We start from the raw sequence: 16,154 nt of genomic DNA, 5'->3' as shown, positions 1-16,154 counted from the left end.
TCACAGTGAAGCCAGCACTGTCTCAGGCCAGCGCAAACGGGAGGGTGAAGGGCCTGTGACAGTGACCCGGATTCTGATGGAACAAGGGTTCAGGGATGTGGAGACAGGAGGGTCAGGACTGGGCAGGTGACCTGTCTTATGGGGAGACGGGGACAGGACACCCAGCGGGCAGGAGACCTGTGTTATGGGGGAAACGGGGACAGGACACCCAGCAGGCAGGAGACCTATGTTATGGGGAGACGGGGACAGGACACCCAGCGGGCAGACTCATGTTATGGGGAGGTCTCCTCTGTGAGGGGCAGACAGACACACACCCATAGGTGTCCCCAGGATGGTGACACAGACACACCAAAGGAGCCCTATGTGAGACGGGGCACACACATCCACAGGGGCTCCCCATGGTGCCATGCTGGGGGTTCTGACATACTGTTTTGCTGTGTGTTCTACTTGCAACTTGTTGAAGCCGATGAAAATCACATTCAGATTAGAAAAGACTTTTATTGTGAAGGGTTACCATGAAGGGCAAAGGGGACGATTACAGGAGGATAAGTCCTCCAGGGAGGACTGCTACTATGCAGAGGGGATGATTACATAGAGGCAGGACTTTACTTGTGCAAGGGGCAGTATTACGGTAGAGAGGTGACTAATACGATGGAGGGGAGACACAATACATGGGGCTATGACCATGTAGGGGGATATTCCTGCGGAGAAAGCGGAAGTCGTTCAGTCGTCTCTGACTCTATACAGGCCATGGAATTCTCCAGGCCACAATACTGGAGTGGGTAGCCCTTCCCTCCTCCAGGGGTCTTCCCAACCCAGGGATTGAACCCAGGTCTCCTGCATTGCAGGCGGATTCTTCACCAGCTGAGCCACCAGGGAAGCCCTACTGTGGAAAGGAGACTCATAATAAAGGAGGACTTTTACTGCAGTGGGGGACTATAACTGTGGAGGGGAAATGTTATAACAGGGGCACTCTGATACTGTGGGGGCTGTTATGGCAGAGGAGGGACCATGACAGTGGCGGGGGGGGGGCTATGGTAACAAAGGGAACTATTACAATAGAGGGGGCCATTCCGTCCAGGGGGACTCTTACAGAAGAGGCACTATTTCTGTGGAGGGAGGACTCTTACCATAGAGGGGGGCTGTTACGACAGAGGCCTCGCTCTGCTGAGAGGGAACTATTATGGTACAGATGAGACTGTTACGGGAGAAAGTGGTCTACCACTGTAGAGGGGGGACTGTTACCCTACAGAGACTAAGACAAAGGGAGAGGGACCATTATGATAGCAGAGGACGATTACCTTAGGGGGCACCATTACAATGAATGGGGTCTATTGCTGCAGACAGGGGCTATTACAATAGAAAGGGACTACTGAAATTGAGGAGGACTATTACTGTGGGGGGGGACTATGTCAACAGAAGGGGACTATTACTGTGGAGGGGGGACTATGACAACAGAAGGGGACTATTACTGTGGAGGGGGGACTATGACAACAGAAGGGGACTATTACTGTGGAGGGGGGACTATGACAACAGAAGGGGAACTATTACTGTAGAGGGGACAGCATGACAATAGAAGGGGAGTATTACTGTAGAGGGGGGACCATGACAACAGAAGGGGACTATTACTGTAGAGGGGGGACTATGACAACAGAAGGGAACTATTACTGTAGAAGGGGGGCTATGACAACAGAAGGGGACTATTACTGTGGAGGGGGGACTATGACAACAGAAGGGGACTATTACTGAAGGGGGGGCTATGACAACAGAAGGGGACTATTACTGTGAGGGGGGACTATGACAACAGAAGGGGACTATTACTGTGAGGGGGGACTATGACAACAGAAGGGGACTATTACTGTGGAGGGGGGACTATGACAACAGAAGGGGACCATAACTGTGGAGGGGGGACTATGACAACAGAAGGGGACTATTACTGTGGAGGGGGGACTATGACAACAGAAGGGGACTATTACTGTGGAGGGGGGACTATGACAACACATGGGGACTATTACTGTAGGGGGGACTATGACAACAGAAGGGGACTATTACTGTAGGGGGTACTATGACAACAGATGGGGACTATTACTGAAGGGGGGGGACAATGACAACAGAAGGGGACTATTACTGTGGGGGGGGACTATGTCAACAGAAGGGGACTATTACTGTGGAGGGGGGACTATGACAACAGAAGGGGACCATTACTGTAGGGGGGACTATGGCAACAGAAGGGGAATATTATTGTAGAGGGGGGACCATGACAACAGAAGGGGACTATTACTGTAGAGGGGGGACTATGACAACAGAAGGGAACTATTACTATAGAGAGGGGACCTTAAGAATAGGGACAAGCCCTGTCCGTGGAGAGCAGTAAACACAAAATAAAGGCCCAGGCACGTGTGTGCCATGAAAGGGGTCCTGATGGCTTGTGGACCACAGGCCCTGACTCGGGAGGAGCCCTGAGGGGAGGCCTCTGACCTGGCAAGGAAAGTGGCTGCAGCTGGGGCTGGGCAGGCGGAACCAGCGGGCTGCAGGCTCATGTTCTGACTGGTCCTGGGAATGACCAGGTCGGCCCCAACGGACGATCCTGGGGAGGGACTGGTCTGTGTGGCCGGGTCAGGGAAGTGAGGATCTGAGTCTCTATAGGGAGGGGTCTTTGCAGAAACTGTTTCCAGGACATGGGGGGTGAGGGTGGGGCTTCCTGGACCCGCAGGTCACCTTCAACACCACGCAGAGGGCACTGTCCCCTCTCCCGGGTGGGAAGACCAGGCACAGAGGCCCGGGAGCGAGGTCAGAGTCCCAGGAGCGAGGTCAGGGGCCAGGCAGGTGGCCGAGTCTGCAGCCGCCACTCAAGTCCGGGTCCGTGTCTCCAGGTGATTGTTTTAAATCGCCTCCTTGCATCAGGGATGGCCGCGCTTGGCCCCACCTGGGTAAAGACTCTAGTGTTTTCACTCCTCTGTCCCCGCCCTGTCAGGACACCCACCCATAGCAGGAGAGAGGGGCCACTCAGACCCTGACCGGAAGCGCTCCCAGCTTCTTAGCTGCTCAGGTGGGTGTTTCATCCTGGGAGCCTGCCCAGTCACTTTTTACTGCAGCAACACCCACCTGATGGAGAGAGCGCCTCTGGGGCGCGAAGGGGGTGTGACCTAGTGCCTGAGCTCCATTCCCCTAGAGTGGGAGACCCCATACCTGGAGACCCCGCAGGCTCAACCGGGCCCCTCAGAGGAGGGGGCTGGTGCAGAGCGCGAGGGTAGGGGGCCCTCTGGAGGGGGTCGCCAGCTCCAGCCGCAGAGAGAACAAACTTGAGGGCTGGGGTCTGTCTCTTGTCCGCTGTCCCCCCTCCCTTGCGTCCCCTCAAACCCTCACTTCACCACCGTGTCTGTCTTCGCGTCTCTGCCCAACTCTCCCTGTGTCTGTCTGTCCCCAGGCCTCGTCTCCCCTCTCCAGCACCCCATCCTCCTTTCTCTTGGAGACAAGTCCGCAGGTTCCCGTTTCTCAGAGCCACGCCTTCGCGCCGCCAGCACCGCGCCTTCGGCACGTCCTGTTCTAACTCCTGCAGAGCCCCGTTTCCTCCCCCGATCGCCCAGGCTCGGCCTCCGATGGGCGGGCAGGTGAGCTCGCCCGGCTCCTTCCGCGGCCTGCCCTGCGCCTCCAAGGCGAACGCGGACTGGATGTCGGCGCTGAGCTCTCGGCTCTGGGACGTGCCCCTGCACCAGCTCTCCATCCCAGGTGAGGCGCCGCGGGCTCGGCTCGGCGGGAAGGCGGCCGCGAGATGGTCCCAGGTGTACGAAGCCTCAGTGCCACACATGCGCACACGCATGCACACACACGGGCACACGCATGCACACTGCACACCGAACGCGCGCGCGCGCACACACACACGCCGAACACGCGCGCGCACGCAGATGCGCGCACACGCAGTGCACACACACACACACACACACACACACACACACACACACACACCCAACCACGGCCCGGGCGGGGAGGGTCCCCGCCGGCCAGCACCAGCCTGCTCCCCTCCCAAGGTGCAAACGCGTCCCGTTCTCCACCCGCACTCCTCTGGCCGCGCGGACTCCGGGCCCTGCCCTGGCCTCGACCCTGGGCCCTGCCCGCTGGGTGCGCACACGGACCGCGGGACAAACAGGAAGTGCGGTTCCTAGGGAAGGCAGCTTCAGACTCCTCCTCTCCTCGCCTCGCCTCGGCCCACATGGCCCTTCCCTGCGGGTGTGGAGCAGGCAGGGAACCGCAGACACCGGCTCTCTGCCCTTCCGCTGCTTCCCCGCCGGCAAGGAGGGGGCATCCCAGTGTTCAGGCAGCCTCCACCTAAGAGGGCCCAGCCGCTGTCCTCACACAGAACTCCTGAGGCCCTCCCCCAGGCCGGGCACCACTCACCTGCTTCTGTCTTTGCAAATGTGCCTGTTCTGGACATCTCTTATAAATGGACACAGAAAATGTGTCCTTCTCTGCTTCTCTCACTGCCCATCGTGTGTTCAAGGTCCATCCACGATGTAGCCTCTGTCAGAGCTTCACTCCTTTTCATGGTGCGTCACACACCACCGTGTGCATGGACCCAATGCTGAGAACCCACCGACTGATCTATCCACCCACTCACCATCCACCCACCCACCCACCCATCCATCCACTCATCCACCCATCCCTTCCTCTATTCATCCATCCATCCACTCATCCATAACATCATTAAACCAAATTATATTGTGAACTTGTAAATCCTCCTTCCCATCCCTTGACTCTGAGAATAAATTTTTTTTAAAAAACTGGGGGCGGGGGGAGGGGGGGGAATAAAGCTTGTCCAAACCTACGTTCAGAGACAGAAGGGAAGGATTTCTGGATCGTCCCCAGGTGACTGCTAAGCTGTGAATCTCTCCACAGTGTCTGTGAAACAGACCACACAGATTTAAAAGCAGAAAGAATAAATGAAACCACACATGACCCACAACACTGGCATCATAAAGAGCCTGAAAATACTATGAAACTTCAAAGTACTTGTAACTAGAGAGGGTCTGTCTGCGCTCACTCATGTCACTCTCTGAGACCCCATGGAGTACACCCACCAGGCTCCTCCCTCCGTGGGGTTCTCCAGGCAAGAATCCTGGAGTGGGTTGCCATGCCCTCCTCCAGGGGGTCTTCCCGACCCAGGAATCGCACCTGCGTCTTTTACGCCTCCTGCACTGGCAGGCAAGTTCTCTACCACGGCCCACCTGGGAAGCAACCAACCATAAAATCAAGCCACCTTAAGCCTTTCCTGTCCAAAAACGGGACTCCTTAGACAAACTGCTCTTCCCTTTCTCACATCGGCAGAGACCCCACTGAGAAACAGGACTCAGTTCCCAGGTCTGGTGGACAGGACTTTCAGGGTTCCCCACGCCCTGCGGTGCTACAGCTGTGCGTCCCGAGGGTGGCTGGGGGCACAGAGGACAGGCTCGGGGGTGACGGGTCCCCCCGCCTGGCTTGCCCGCAGGGAGCCACGACACGATGACCTACTGCCTGAACAAGAAGTCGCCCATCTCCAGCAAGGAGCCGAGGCTGCTGCAGCTCCTGGGCAAAGTGCTGCCGTGCGTCACCCTGCCTGTGGTGCTCAAGTGGTCCACCACCCAGGTGAGGGTCTGCGGGCACGCCCGGGCCCCGGCCCAGCTTCAGCCGCCCGTGTCACCCACGGGCCGGCGTCCTTATCCCTGTTGGGGAAACGGGGTTGAGAGCAAACCCGCTGCAAAGCACAATTGTTTAGTCACTCAAGTTGCATCTGCCTCTCTGCGACGCTATGGACTGCAGCCCGCCAGGCTCCTCTGTCCATAGGATTCTCCAGGCAAGGATACTGGAGTGGGTTGCCATGCCCTCCTCCAGGGGATCTTCCTGACCCAGAGAGCCTCCCAGAAAGGTAGCAAAGGACACAAGCTTTAATGTGGACCAGCCTGAAGCCAAAGGGGGACGCATGGAGTAAGAGCATCACAGGCTGAAGTCAGAGAGGCTGGGGGAGCTGGGAGGGGGAGGGGGAGCTGGGAGGGGGAGGAGGAGCTGCGAGGGAGAGGGGGAGCTGGGGGGAGAGCAGGAGGGGAGGGGACGGGAGGGGAGGGTCCCTCCCTTTGTGCAGCTGAGCTGACACCAGAGCTCCTTCCTGGTTCCAGATAAGCAATAGCTGAGTTCCCACATCCTCTGAGGTGGGTTTGTGTTTGCAGCCCAACACCCACTCTAGGGAGGCTTCCTTGGTGGCTCAGATGGTAAAGAATCTGCCTGCAATGCAGGAGACTCAGGTTTGATCCCTGGGTGGGGAAGATCCCCTGGAGGAGGAAACGGCCACCCACTCCAGTATTCTTGCCTGGAGAATCCCAGGGACGGAGAGCCTGGCGGGCTGCAGCCCGTGGGGTCACAGAGAGTCAGACGACTGAGAACGCAGGCAGGCACTCACCCCCTTCCCCTGCAGTGCTCCTCCCGGGTGGATCGGGGTTTAGGGGTGGGGAGAAGCCAGGAGGGCGGCAGTTATCATGCAGGATGGAGAAGGGTTGATGGCAGGGCCCTGTCTGTGGGAAGGGGGCACCAACTCACAGCGGTCCTGTCGCCAGCACACGCGTCAGCCGGGGGCGGATGGTGCGGGGCAGAGAACCCACCTGGGCCCAGGGGCTCACCTGGGGGGCAGACGGCCCCTGCCTTCCTGTACCCCACCTGGGGGGCTTCAGGCTGGTCCTTCCCAGAGGACCAGAGGCTGTCAAGCACACCTCTTGCCTCCTGTAATTGCTATCTCTTGCCTCGTGTAATTGCTTCCTCCTGGGAGGTCCCCAGTTGCGGGAATCCTGCCTGGGGGACCTGAGGGGTGGAGAGCCCAGGCTGGAATGTGGGCAAACCTCATTCCTGCTCGGGTCAGGTGCCTGCAGCCGGACCTGCAGAGCTCACATCCAGAGGGGCGGGTCCACCAGAGCCCAGGAGGCCTGCGGAGCTGGGGGCCCTGGGTCCTGAGGGTCCCTTGGTGCTGGGGTCCCTCCGTCTGGGAGACCTGGGTGCCAGGGTCTCAAGTGGTATGACTGCCGGGGGGGGGGGGGCGGCTGGGGTATGTGCAGGGGGCGGGGTGGGGTCTTTGGGAGGGTGTTGAAGGTCAGCAGCTGCAGCAGCCCTTGACTTAATCCTTTTAGGGGCAGATGGGAAGTGCCCTTGTGTAGCTGACAATATTCATATTAATCTTTGCTTTTTCTTTTATTTTGGATTGGATGGGGGGGGTTGGGTTGTGATTTTCTTTCCCATTTTTTTATCCTTATATTTTTTTCTTTTTCCATTATGACTCTGTGCAGAGAACACAGTACCGTTTTCTGCTACTAGTTTATGTTAATATTAGTTTTTACTTTTTCTTTTATTTTGGATAGAGGGAGACTATCGCTTCCTTTCCTTTTTAATCCTTAGATGTTTGTCTTCTTCCATAATGACTGTGTGTAGAGAACATAGTGCCATTTTCTGCTACTAATTTATGTTAATATTAGTCTTTGCTTCTTTTCTAACAGAGAGCATCTGTTATTTTCTTTCCAGTTTTTTATCCTTGTTTTTCCTTTTTCCATTATGACTCCATGTAGAGGACACAGTACATTTTCTGCTACTAATTTATATTAGGGCTCCCCCGGTGGCTCAGCTAATGAAGAGTCTGCCTGCCATGCGGGAGACGTGGGTTGGATCCCAGGGCGGGGAAGATCCCCTGGAGAAGGGAGTGGCAAGTCACTGGAGAACCCCATGGACAGAGGGGTCTGCGGGCTACAGTCCATGGGCTTGCCAAGAGTTGGACTTGGCTGAGCAACTTTCCCTTTCCATTTGTGTTGCTGTCAGTTTGCTTTTTCCTCTTACTTGTGTGGCAGGCAGAGGCTTCTCCCCTTCCTTCTCCCCTGACCCCTCCCTGCCTTTCCTAGTGCCTCTGGGGTGGGGGGGCAGACCTCTGCAGGTCCCGTGTGTCCTCCCCGAGGCTCCAGCTGGGCTGTTGCAGGCTCCAGCTGGGGTGTCGCGGAGCCTGGGCTGCTGAATGCACTGGGGCTTCCACCCAGGGACTGCTGGGGAGAAGGGTGAGGCTGGACCCTGCAGGGGACCCCCCCCCAAGACCACGGTCTGGGCCCGGGCTCTGCCCCACGTGACCAGTGACCCTGGAAAGCCCGTCCCCGGAAGCAGGGCCTGAGCCCGGCGGCAGCAGCACTGCTGACTTTACGGTGGAGACGCGGCCCCCAGCTGGGTGTCTTCAGCCCCCGACGAGCCGAGGCGGGGCCGCCCTGTGCCCGGCGCAGCTGACCGACCTATGTGTGCAGGTGCTGAGCGTCGCGGAGCAGCTGGACGCCGGCGTGAGGTACCTGGACCTGCGGATCGCGCACGTGGAGGACGGCTCCGAGACGAACCTGCACTTCGTCCACATGGTGTACACGACGGCCCTCGTGGAGGTGCGCGCGCGGTGCGGGCGGGGGCGCCAGCCGGGGACGGCCACGGGCGGTCCAGGCAGCAGGGGCTGACCTGTAAGGGCAAGCCGGGTCCCCCCGGGTGGGAGACGCCGGCCGCTAGGGGGCGCACACGCGGCCACTCACACAGACACACGTCCACCCCGGGTGGGAGACGCCGGCCCCTAGGGGGGCGGACACGCGGCCACCGCAGGTGGAAGACGCTGACCCCTAAGGGGGCGGACACGCGGCCACTCACACAGACACACGTCCACCCCGGGTGGGAGACGCCGGCCCCTAGGGGGGCGGACACGCGGCCACCGCAGGTGGGAGACGCTGACCCCTAAGGGGGCGGACACGCGACCACTCAGACAGACACACGTCCACCCCGGGTGGGAGACGCCGGCCCCTAGAGGGGCGGACACGCGGCCACTCACACAGACACACGTCCACCTCGGGTGGGAGACGCCGGCCGCTAGGGGGCGCACACGCGGCCACTCACACAGACACACGTCCACCTCGGGTGGGAGACGCCGGCCCCTGGGGGGGCGGACACGCGGCCACTCACACAGACACACGTCCACCTCGGGTGGGACACGCCAGCCCCTAGGGGGGCGCACACGCGGCCACTCAGACAGACACACGTCCACCCTGGGTGGGAGACGCCGGCCCCTGGGGGGCGGACACGCGGCCACTCAGACAGACACACGTCCACCTCGGGTGGGAGACGCCGGCCCCTAGGGGGGCGCACACGCGGCCACTCAGACAGACACACGTCCACCCCGGGTGGGAGACGCCGGCCCCTGGGGGGGCGGACACGCGGCCACCGCAGGTGGAAGACGCTGACCCCTAAGGGGGCGGACACGCGGCCACTCACACAGACACACGTCCACCCCGGGTGGGAGACGCCGGCCCCTAGGGGGGCGGACACGCGGCCACCGCAGGTGGAAGACGCTGACCCCTAAGGGGGCGGACACGCGGCCACTCAGACAGACACACGTCCACCCCGGGTGGGAGACGCTGACCCCTAAGGGGACGGACACACGCCCACTCAGACAGACACACGTCCACCTCAGGTGGGAGACGCCAGCCCCTAGGGGGGCGGACACGTGGCCACTCAGACAGACACACGTCCACCCCGGATGAGAGATGACCCCTAAGGGGGCGGACACGCGGCCACTCAGATGGACCCACATGCCCTCCACTCAACAGAGGCGGACCCTTAACAGGATGGACACACATCCACCCCAGGTAGAAGACGCTGACCCCTAAAGGGGCGGACACACGCCCACTCAGACAGACACACGTCCACTCCAGGCAGGAGAGGGCTGACCTCTGGCCATGAGTCACTCAGAATTCCCGACCAGCGTGCGTTTGTTTCTGAACTCAGACCTGTAGCCTTGGCCGCTGGGGCGTCTCCCGGAGTTTGGCTAAACCGGGTCCCCGGCGCGTCATCCTGTGTCCAGTCCATTCTCTCGGCTGCCAAGTCACGCCATGTCTCATTCCGCCCGCGGCCCCCGGTGCCCCCACCACAGACCACAGCGACCCTCGGGGTCTGGGGGCGCCATCCCTGCGCCTCACTGTCCACGCACCCTGCTGGCCCGGCACGCTCCCTGCAGTGCACACCTCACACAACCGCATGAGCACTGCTCCCCACTGCTGTGCACGCACACACATGCGTGTGCACCGTACCTACAGGAGCGTGTGCACACGCCCACACACACCCAAGACTCCCCGCCGCCGCGCAGAGGGGGCTGGGTCCAAGACTCCCCGCCACCGCGCAACGGGGGCTGGGTCCAAGACTCCCCGCCGCCGCGCAGGGGGGGCTGGGTCCAAGACTCCCCGCCGCCGCGCAGGGGAGGCTGGGTCCCTTGGGAGCGGGCGCCACGCTGTGTGTGTGTCAGGACCCCTGACCGTTTGCAGAGTGGTCGGCTGGGGGAGCCCCGGCCACGCCTCTCAGCGCAAGGCCCTTCTCCCCACCCCCGCTCAGGACATGCTCACGGAGATCTCGGAGTGGCTGGAGAACCATCCCCGGGAGGCGGTTGTCCTGGCCTGCAGGAACTTCGAGGGCATGACGGAGGGCCTGCATGAGTACCTGGTGGGCTGCATCAAGAACATCTTTGGGGACAAGCTGTGTCCCCGCGGGGTGAGCAGGGGCCGCGGGCTCCCCATGTTCTCAGCGACGGGGGCAGTGGGAGGTCCAGGCTTCACTGTAATCAGACTGTCCACTCGCTGCATGAGGCCGATTCAGGCACCAGGTGACGCTGCTCAGGGAACCCCAGTAATCCACCCACCACTGTCTCCACTCAAACACCCCAGTAACCAGCCCATCACTGGTCACAGGCACCCCCAATAATCCACCCTGCCCGGTCTCTACTCAGACACTCCCAAAATCCATCAGTCACTCCTCAAGATGCCCTAGTAACCCACCTGCCATTTCCTATCAGAAGCCCCAATAATCCACCCATCACTGCCTGATAAGCAAGTAATCTACCCACCAGTGTCTCCACTCAGACACCCACAAAATCTACCAATCACTGCTCAAGACACCCCAATAACCCACCCATCACCATCTCCACTCAGACACCCCAGTGATCTACCCACCAGTGTCTCTACTCAGACACGCCAATAATCCACCACGACTGTCTCTTCTCACAGAGACCCTGATAACCAGTCCATCACTGCTCACAGACACCCCAATAATCCACCCATCACTGCCCGATAATCAAGTAATCTACCCACCAGTGTCTCCACTCAGATACCCACAAAATCTACCAATCACTGCTCAAGACACCCCAATAACCCACCCATCACCACCTCCACTCGGACACCCCAGTGATCTACCCACCACTGTCTCCACTCAAACACCCCAAAAATCTACCAATCACTGCTCAAGACACCCCAATAACCCACCCATCACCATCTCCACTCAGACACCCCAGTAATCTACCCACCAGTGTCTCTACTCAGACACGCCAATAATCCACGACTGTCTCTTCTCACAGAGACCCTGATAACCAGTCCATCACTGCTCACAGACACCCCAATAATCCACCCATCACTGCCCGATAATCAAGTAATCTACCCACCACTGTCTCCACTCAAACACCCCAAAAATCTACCAATCACTGCTCAAGACACCCCAATAACCCACCCATCACCATCTCCACTCAGACACCCCAGTGATCTACCCACCAGTGTCTCCACTCAGACACCCCAAAAATCTACCAGTCACTGCTCAAGACACCCCAATAACCCACCCATCCACCACGACTGTCTCTTCTCACAGAGACCCTGATAACCAGCCCATCACTGCTCATAGACACCCCAATAATCCACACATCACTGTAGCTTCTCGGACACCCCCAATAACTGACACATTGTGTCACAAGGCAGCCCAATAACCCCTGTGCACATATCTCACGGGCTCCCGGATGATCGCCCCCCAGGAAGTTCCGACTCTGCGCCAGCTGTGGTCACAGGGCCAGCAGGTCATCCTGTCGTACGAGGACGAGGCATCCGTGAGCCGGCACGCAGAACTGTGGCCCGCGATTCCCTACTGGTGGGGGAACAAGGTGAAGCCCCGGGACCTCATCCACTACCTGGAGCACATGAAGAGCTGCGGCCGCCCAGGTAAATGCCCGCCTTGCACCGGGACACCTGGTCACACGCGTGTCCTAGGGCAAGGGGCTGGCTTTGGGTTCAAGTGGAGAAATGGAACAGGACATGTTAGGGGACGTTAGGGCGTGGACGTCCTCGGGGACGTCACTGTCCGCCACAGGGGCTCAGGATGTAGACAGGATGTAGACATCTGGGTGGACATTACTGTGTCCATCACACGGGGCGAGGATGTGGACATCTTTGGGTCACTCTCCAGCCTGCCCGCCCTCTGTAACAGGAGAAATTCATGAGTCAACACCCCTGTGAGCCCCTGCTGTCTGAACTTTGGTCTCTGTCAGACATCTGAATCTCTGACCGCTGCAGAGGCCAGAGTCTGGGTGGGGTGACGGCCTGGGCAGGTGACCGCATGGGTCAGTGGTCACATGGGCAGGTGATGGCATGGGCGGGTGACCGCATGGGTTACTGGTCACATGGGCGGGTGACCACATGGGCGGGTGACCGAGTGGGCGGGTGACCGAGTGGGCGGGTGACCGGTTTGAGTTGCTGACCACATGGGTGGGTGACTGTGTAAGGTGATGATCCCCTCAGCGGGTGGCCACATGGGTGGGTGACAGTGTGAGTGGGCAATCATGCGGACAGGTGACCACATGGCCTCACAGGTTAGGGACCCCCTGGGTGGGTGGACACGTGGCTTGGTGGCCAGGTGTCTTAGTGACCCCGTGGGCTGCTGACCCCGTGGATGGGTGAGCGAGTGGGTGGGTGACTGTGTGGGTAGGTGACCGATTTGAGTTGTGACCACATGGGGGGGGTGACTGTGTGAGTTGCTGACCCCGTGGGTGGGTGGCCACGTGGAGGGGGTCACCACATGGGTTAGTGACCCCACGGGCGGGTGACCATGTGAGTCGGTGTGAGCACATGGGGTGGCTGGCCACGTGACCCCGTGGGTTCGTGACCGCACACGTGGGCGGGTGGAGCCGGCACCATGAACAGAAGCCCCTTTCTGGTCCCAGGCAGGCTGTTCATGGCCGGCATCAAACTCACTGAGAACCTGGAGTTTGTCCTCGTCCACCCGGCCTGGTCCCTGGAGAAGCTGACCCAGTGGGGGCTCCCCTACCTTTGCCCATGGGTGCGGGGCCAGTGACCGGGGTCGGCCGCCGGCTGCACCAACATCATCGCGGGGGACTTCATCGGTGCCACCGGATTTGTTAGTGACGTCATTGGGCTGAACCGGAAGCTGCTTCGGGGCTGACTGACGGTGCGCGGGTGGAGCTGGGCATCCCGGAGGCTGCTCCCCCGGCGCGCCCTGTGACGTCACCGGGCTGAACCGGAAGCTGCCTGGGGCTGACGGACAGCACGTGGGTGGAGCTGGGCACCGCGGAGGCTGCTCCTCGGTCAGGTCCTGTGACATCACCGGCCTTAACTGGAAGCCGCCTCGGGACTGACAGACGGCGCGCTGAGGAGCTGGGCACTGCCGAGGCCGTTGTCAGCCCTGTCCTGCGGGGCTGGTGAGCCGTCCACCCGCGCACGGAATGTGGGTGGCTGCACAGGCGGGGCCAGGGGGCAGGGTCCGTGGGCTCCTTGGTCCTCCGTGTCTCTCTCCGCAGGCGTAGGGCACGGCGTGATGATTCAAGGCGACTGCGTCATTTGTACAGTCACATCCTCAGGGAGACACACCTGGTTCTCGGATCTGTGGCTTCCCCATGGGAGAGGCTGGGGGACCCCCTCGCCCTGGGCGCTGAGAGCAGCAGACACAACCCCCAGCTTGCGGGGGGGCACTGTTACCTACTGTCCATAGGAGGGGACTGAGCACATTATGATCCCACTGAGAAATCCCTTTTATTAGATAAGGGGCTTCCCTGGTGGCTCACCTAAGAAGGCCTTCTTGTCTCTCCTTGCTATTCTTTGGAACTCTGCATTCAGGTGGCTATATCTTTCCATGTCTGCTTTGTCTTTCTCTTCTCTTCTCATCTATTTGTAAGGCCTCCTCAGACAACCACTTTGCCTTTTTGCATTTCTTTTTCTTGTGGATGGTTTTGATCACCACCTCCTGTACAAGGTCAGGAACCTCCATCCATAGGTCTTCTGGTACTGTGTGCCAGGTCTAACCCTTGAATCTGCCACTTCCACTGTATAATCAGAAGGGATTTGAATAAAGCAAAGAAAAAGGAAAACAATAGAATGGGAAAGACTAGAGATCTCTTCAAGAAAATTGGAGAAACCAAGGGAATATTACATGCAAAGACAGGCACAATAAAGGACAGAAACATTATGGGCCTAACTAAAGAAGAGATTAAGAAGAGGTAGCAAGAATACACAGAAGAACTGTAAAAAAAAAAAAAAGGTCTTAATAACCTGGATAACCACAATGGTGTGATCACTCACCTAGAGCCAGACATCCTGGAGTGCAAAGTCAAGAGGGCCTTAGGAAGCAACAGTACAAACAAAGCTAGTGGAGGCGATGGAATTCCAGGTGAGCTATTTCAAATCCTAAAAGATGGTGCTGTTGTTAAAGTGCTTCACTCAATATGCCAGCAACTTTGGAAAACTTGGCAGTGGCCACAGGACTGGAAAAGGTCAGTTTTCATTTCAATCCCAAAGAAGGGCAATGCCAAAGAATGTTCAAACTACTGCACAACTGCACTCATTTCACATGCTAGCAAGGTAATGCTCAAAATCCTTCAAGCTAGGCTTCAACAGTATGTGAACCGAGAACTTCCAGATGTACAAGCTGGATTTAGAAAAGGCAGAGGAACCAGAGATCAAACTGCCAACATCTGTTGGATCACAGAAAAAGGGAAATCCAGTAAAACATCTGTTTCATTGACTACACTAAAGCCTTTGACTGTGTGGATCACAACAAACTGTGGAAAATTCTTCAAGAGATGGGAATACCAGACCACCTTACCTGCCTCCTGAGAAACCTGTATGCAGGCAGGTCAAGAAGCAACAGTTAGAACTGGACATGGAACAACAGACTGGTTCAAAACTGGGAAAGGAGTATGTCAAGGCTGTATACTGTCACCCTGCTTATTTAACTTATGCAGAGTACATCATAGATGGGTGGATGAAGCACAAGCTGGAATCAAGATTGCTGGGAGAAATAGCAATAATACATGCAGACGAAACCACCCTAATGGCAGAAAGTGAAGAGGAACCAAAAAACTAAGATCATGGCATCAGGTTCCATCACTTCATGGCAAATAGATGGAGAAACAATGGAAACAGTGACAGACTATTTTCTTGGGCTCCAAAATCATTGTGGACAGTGACTGCAGCCACGAAATTAAAAGATGCTTGCTCCTTGGAAGAAAAGCTATGACAAACCTAGACAGCATATTAAAAGGCAGAGACATCACTTTGCCAACAATAGTTTATAATCAAAGCTATGGTTTTTCTGACAGTCATGTACAGATGTGAGAATTGAACCATAAAGAAGGCTTGAGTGCCGAAGAATTGATGGTTTCAAACTGTGATGCTGGAAAACACTCTTGAGAATCCCTTGAACAGCAAGGAGATCAAACCAGTCAATCCTAAAGGAAATCAACCCTGAATATTCATTGGAAAGACTGATGCTGAAGCTCCAATATTTTGGTCTCCTGATGGAAAGAGCCAACTCATTGGAAAAGACCCCGATGCTGGGAAAGACTGAGGGCAGGAGGAGAAGGGGGCGGCAGAGGATGAGGTGGTTGGATGGCATCACCACCCCGGGCATTGGAAGCACAGAATGTTAACCACTGGCCTGCCAGGGAAGCCCCAGTTTGTGGCTTTTTGTGACCATACAACTGAGAGGTTGCTAGCAGTTTTTATGATAATCCTTGAAGTATCCTTGAAAGTCCAAGGTTGATGAAGCACAGTGCATGGCTGCTGGGTCAGAAAATAAACCAGGGCTTCCCTGGCGGCTCAGTGAATCCGTCTACCAATGCAGGAGACGAGTTCTGTCCTTGATCCAGGAAGATTCCCGCGTGCCGTGTGGCAGCTAAGCCCGTGAGCCCTGCACTGCGGAAGCTGGGAGCCCCAGCTGCTGAAGCCTGTGTGCCTAGTCTGCGCTGTGCAGCGAGAGAAGCCAGGGCAGTGAGAGCCCCGCATACCACAGCTCGAGAGTAGCCCCCGCTGTCTGCA

The 16,154-nt window shown here is 57.9% G+C and overlaps 1 protein-coding gene across 1 annotated transcript; it reads left to right on the top strand.

Moving 5' to 3' along the window:
* Positions 1–2,246: 2,246 nt before the first annotated feature.
* Positions 2,247–13,284, top strand: PLCXD1 (phosphatidylinositol specific phospholipase C X domain containing 1). The gene is given in 6 exon segments (XM_070463775.1): positions 2,247–3,729; positions 5,483–5,619; positions 8,292–8,420; positions 10,405–10,560; positions 11,864–12,047; positions 13,046–13,284. Coding segments are annotated over 6 exon segments (975 nt in total). The 5' UTR covers positions 2,247–3,599.
* The last annotated feature ends 2,870 nt before the right edge of the window (positions 13,285–16,154 follow it).

Source organism: Odocoileus virginianus, unplaced genomic scaffold (genome assembly GCF_023699985.2).
Source record: "Odocoileus virginianus isolate 20LAN1187 ecotype Illinois unplaced genomic scaffold, Ovbor_1.2 Unplaced_Contig_6, whole genome shotgun sequence".
NCBI classification, from domain to species: Eukaryota; Metazoa; Chordata; class Mammalia; order Artiodactyla; family Cervidae; genus Odocoileus; species Odocoileus virginianus.
This window is presented reverse-complemented; position numbering and strand designations above follow the sequence as displayed.